This window comes from Onychostruthus taczanowskii, unplaced genomic scaffold (genome assembly GCF_017590055.1).
Source record: "Onychostruthus taczanowskii isolate IOZ18803 unplaced genomic scaffold, ASM1759005v1 scaffold92, whole genome shotgun sequence".
NCBI classification, from domain to species: Eukaryota; Metazoa; Chordata; class Aves; order Passeriformes; family Passeridae; genus Onychostruthus; species Onychostruthus taczanowskii.
In genome coordinates, this window is record NW_024507213.1 from 112,671 (window position 1) to 117,221 (window position 4,551).

At 51.7% G+C, this 4,551-nt stretch overlaps 1 protein-coding gene across 1 annotated transcript; it reads left to right on the plus strand.

The window, feature by feature from the left end:
- Positions 1-13: 13 nt before the first annotated feature.
- Positions 14-3,574, plus strand: AK6 (adenylate kinase 6). The gene is made up of 5 exons (XM_041426627.1): positions 14-83; positions 535-627; positions 1,230-1,288; positions 1,987-2,132; positions 2,759-3,574. Exons 1-5 carry the CDS (start codon positions 56-58, stop codon positions 2,946-2,948), a joined length of 516 nt encoding a protein of 171 aa, XP_041282561.1. The 5' UTR covers positions 14-55; the 3' UTR covers positions 2,949-3,574.
- The last annotated feature ends 977 nt before the right edge of the window (positions 3,575-4,551 follow it).

Below are 4,551 nucleotides of genomic sequence, written 5' to 3' on the forward strand. Positions count from 1 at the left end.
GCGGCGGCGGCGGAGGCCCCCCGCGCACGTGTCTCCAAGGCGACGGGCGGCGGCCATGAGGCGGCCGAACGTGCTGATCACCGGTGGGCACCGGGGACACCGGGGCGGGGGCCCGCGCTCCCTGGGGGCTCGGGGACCCAGCCCGGCGGGAGTTGGGGTCTGGGGCCCGGGGCGGGTGCGTTATGAGGCAGCGGCCTGGCTGCTCCGGGGTGCGGGGTCGCAGCCCGGCGCGGTTTTGCAGCTCCCCGCCTTCGTGAGGACGCGCGGCTCCCCCGCGTTACCGAGGGCTTTCGGAGGAGTGCAGGTTCCCCCGTCCTGCACGCCGTGAGTGACATTCCGCTCACAGTCCGGCTTCTCTCCCTGTTGTCCCGTTTCACCGCCCTCGCTTGTTTCTCTTTGCCCTGCAGCTTTTTGCGCGTTTTCATCCCATGGACTCTCCAGCGTGGGCTGTCAGAAGGTTCCAGTCACCTGGCAGGGGCTCTTTGGGGGCGCCTGAAGCTCTGCCCTTACCTCTGGCTGTGGTTTGTCCTGCAGGCACGCCGGGAGTTGGGAAAACCACGCTGGGGAAGGAGCTGGCCTCCAGAGCTGGGCTGAGCTACGTCAACGTGGGCGACCTGGCCAAGGAAGGTGCTGTGACACGGGCACAGCTGCTGGCTGGGGGGCAGGAGGAGGCTCTGGGAGAGCTCAGAGCCCTGGCAGGGCCTGAAGGGGCTCCAGGAGAGCTGGAGAGGGACTGGGGACAAGGATGGAGGGACAGGACACAGGGAATGGCTGCCACTGCCAGAGGGCAGGGATGGATGGGAGATTGGGAACTGGGAATTGTTCCCTGGCAGGGTGGGCAGGCCCTGGCACAGCTGGGGCTGCCCCTGGATCCCTGGCAGTGCCCAAGGCCAGGCTGGAACCTGGGGACAGGGAAAGGTGTCCCTGCCATGGCTGGGCTGGCACTGGGTGGGATTTGGGGTCGCTTCCAGCCCAAACCCACCCATGTGTCTGTGCATTACATGAGTTTATCTGTGTCTGTAGCAGCACACCTTGTGCCAAGGAATAAATAACAAACCCATCCTTGCATGGATTGGTACACAAAGTGTGCCCTACCCTGAGCTCTGCCTTTTGCCTGCAGTCTCCTGAGACAAAAACAGAAATGTTAGTTATTGTGGTAAATTAATTGTAAATTAATTGTGGTAACGAGTGTGGTAGCCAGCAAACACTGGGAATTCTCTGTGCTGCAGGAGAGCTGTATGAAGGCTTTGATGAGGAGTACAACTGCCCCATCTTGGATGAGGACAGGGTGAGTGCACAGTCAGGGCCAGCCCCTGTCTCTGGCTCTGCCAGGTGAGCCCCTCTCTCTCTGTGCAGTGCAGGTGAGCCCCTCTCTCTCTCTCTCTCTCTCTGTGCAGTGCAGGTGAGCCCCGCCCAAACCCACCCGTGTGTCTGTGCATTACATGAGTTTATCTGTGTCTGTAGCAGCACACCTTGTGCCAAGGAATAAATAACAAACCCATCCTTGCATGGATTGGTACACAAAGTGTGCCCTACCCTGAGCTCTGCCTTTTGCCTGCAGTCTCCTGAGACAAAAACAGAAATGTTAGTTATTGTGGTAAATTAATTGTAAATTAATTGTGGTAACGAGTGTGGTAGCCAGCAAACAGTGGGAATTCTCTGTGCTGCAGGAGAGCTGTATGAAGGCTTTGATGAGGAGTACAACTGCCCCATCTTGGATGAGGACAGGGTGAGTGCACAGTCAGGGCCAGCCCCTGTCTCTGGCTCTGCCAGGTGAGCCCCTCTCTCTCTGTGCAGTGCAGGTGAGCCCCTCTCTCTCTCTCTCTCTCTGTGCAGTGCAGGTGAGCCCCTCTCTCTCTCTCTCTGTGCAGTGCAGGTGAGCCCCTCTCTCTCTCTCTCTGCAGGGCAGGTGAGCCCCTCTCTCTCTGTCTGTCTCTGCAGTTCCAGGCGAGGCTGACGTGTCTGTCTGTCTGTCTGTGTGTGCAGGTGGTGGACGAGCTGGAGGCCAGGATGGGCCAGGGAGGGGTGATTGTGGATTACCACGGCTGCGACTTCTTCCCCGAGCGCTGGTTCCACATCGTGTTCGTGCTGCGCACAGACAACTCCTGTCTGTATGACAGGCTGCAGAGCAGGTGTGGCACCTGGCTGGCACCTGGCTGGCACCTGGGCAGGGCTCCCGTGGGGCTGCACTGGCTCCAGGAGCAGCCCTGAGCTGGCCCTGAGCCTCACTCTGCTGTGGCACTTCCCGGGCTCCTCGGGCAGGACGAGTGGTTGAATCTGACTCCATGTTCTTAGAAGGCTAATTTATTATTGTATTGTTATGTTATATTATATTATATTATATTATATTATATTATTATAGTTTATATATGATATAATAGTAGTTATATTATATTTATTATATTATATTTTAAAAATGCTGTACTAAACAATACTAAAAATAGAGAAAGGATACAGACAGAAGGTTAGAAAGAATGATAATGAAAACTCGTGGCTGTCTCTTCCAGAGCCCTGACACAGCTGGCTGTGATTGGTCATTAAGTTAAAACAATTCACATGAGACCAATCAAACAATGACCAGTTGGTAAACAACCTCCAGAGCACATTCCAAAGCAGCAAAAACAGGAGAAGCAATCAGATAATTTTTGTTTTCATTTTTCTCTGAGGCTTCTCAGCTTCCCAGGAGAAGAAATCCTGGCGAAGGGGTTTTTCAGAAAATATCACAGTGACAAACTGCCTCTTGCTGCTCTTTCTCCAGGGGCTACACGGGCAAGAAGCTGCAGGACAACATTCAGTGTGAAATTTTTCAGACTCTGTATGAGGAAGCTGTGTTGTCCTATAAAAAGGAAATTGTACACCAGTTACCCAGCAACACTCCCGAGGACCTAGAGAGAAATTTGGATCAGATTATGCAATGGATTGAGCAATGGATGAAGGACAACAACTGACTTTTGGTGAAACAGTAACCGCTGGATCTCTTCTTGGGAGGGAGGGTTTAGTAAATGATATTTGTATTCCTTGTATTGTAAATAAACATGAATTTTGTTGTAACTGGCTGGGGAGTAGAAGGAGGCTGAGAGTAGCCAGGTTGTGAGGATTTGTAACAGCTCTGAGAGGCGACAGAACTGCTACAATGACAGAGAGGATGACAATGAGGCGGCTGTCCTGAGAAGCAGGAGCTGTGTTCAGTATCTGAGAATTCTTTACACTTTACAATTGAAACCAAACCGTGAATTCCCTGTGGGAAAACTAAAATCCTGATAGCAGTGGCAGTTGAGGCACTTTTGATTCCCAGAGTGTGGAACAGTGTCCTGGAAAGGAGTTGTTCTGGTGCAGAGCTGTTGGACTAACACCTGCTGTGTTACTCCCACACAATGGCCGTGCGAGGACAATGCAGAGCGAGAGGGGTTGGGGCAGGGTAAGGGGGAAATCCTTGGCTTTGGAGGGAAAAGAAGCAATGTGAGAGTTGTTTTAAAACAATTGCACTGAGCTGTGATTCCTTCATGTGTAAGGAAACATCATTATGCAAGCACTGGTCTGGAGCGTTGAACAATAAACTTCATTTCTCCTTTTTTCTCTGTCTTCCCCATCCCCTGCCCCAGCCATGGGAAGATTGCCCAGGAAATGCATGCCTTGAGAGCCGCAGGGGTCCGGGTGGTCTCAGGAGCAGCAGGATCTGTTCTGAGTGCTCTTAGAGCCTGGGCCCCAGGGGGCAGGGCTGCACAAGGAAGAGGCAGCCTTTCCTCGGAGAAAAGCTGCTTGTGAAAGAATCTGTAGGAAGTGCTTGCTTATAAACTCCTTGTAGACACGAGTTTGGGTAGTAAAACAAACTTCTTGAAAAATTCTGTTGTGAAGAGTGTTGTTGTTACATATTTACAGTTTTGTCGAAGAAGGCAGAGGCGACACCAGATGGTCATCAGCAAACTCTCAATTTATTGATATTCATACACTTGGTTAAATACAATACTTAATTAGCTCATGCATAGTGCAAAACTGTAGCTCATCATTGGTTAATGTGTTATTTGCGTCATTACATCATCTGAAGGTCTCTTCTGCATTTTTGTGATTTTAGAGCTAACTCTCAGTCCCTAATTCTGCAACTTATTGATACAGTCTTACCGAGACTTTCCCTCCTGAAGGACACCCTGTCCTTCAAGATATCATTAGCCTCCTTTCCCATCTAGTTTTATCAGGCCAGTTTGACTGTGTCCTTTCTCAACAAGCCATTCCTGCACAAAACTCTCCACATTACAGCTTTATTTTTTATCCAAAATTTGACGTTGGGTTTCTTGGGGTTTTTTTTTTTTTCTGGTGACACTTGTGGAGCGATACTGCAACAGAATAATACCATCGTGTGATGGTGTTATAAGCCGAAAAGGTGAAAAACAGTGTGTTTTCTTGGAGAATTGTGCCCAGGCAGTGCGGCACCGGGGGCAGAGAGCAGGAGGCAGGTGTGGGGTGGTGCGCGGTGTCCGTGAGAGCGCCGCAGCGTGTCCCGGGCACGGGGCTGCGCTGCGCTCCCACGGAACGTGCTCTGATAAAAGGCAGAAA

Bases quoted from the DNA above. Each gene is read 5' to 3' on its own strand.
- AK6 (XM_041426627.1), top strand. From the start codon at position 56: ATGAGGCGGCCGAACGTGCTGATCACCG. The intron at 1,289-1,986 runs GTGAGTGCACAG...CTGTGTGTGCAG, and splicing joins CCATCTTGGATGAGGACAGG to GTGGTGGACGAGCTGGAGGC. The intron at 2,133-2,758 runs GTGTGGCACCTG...CTCTTTCTCCAG, and splicing joins TATGACAGGCTGCAGAGCAG to GGGCTACACGGGCAAGAAGC.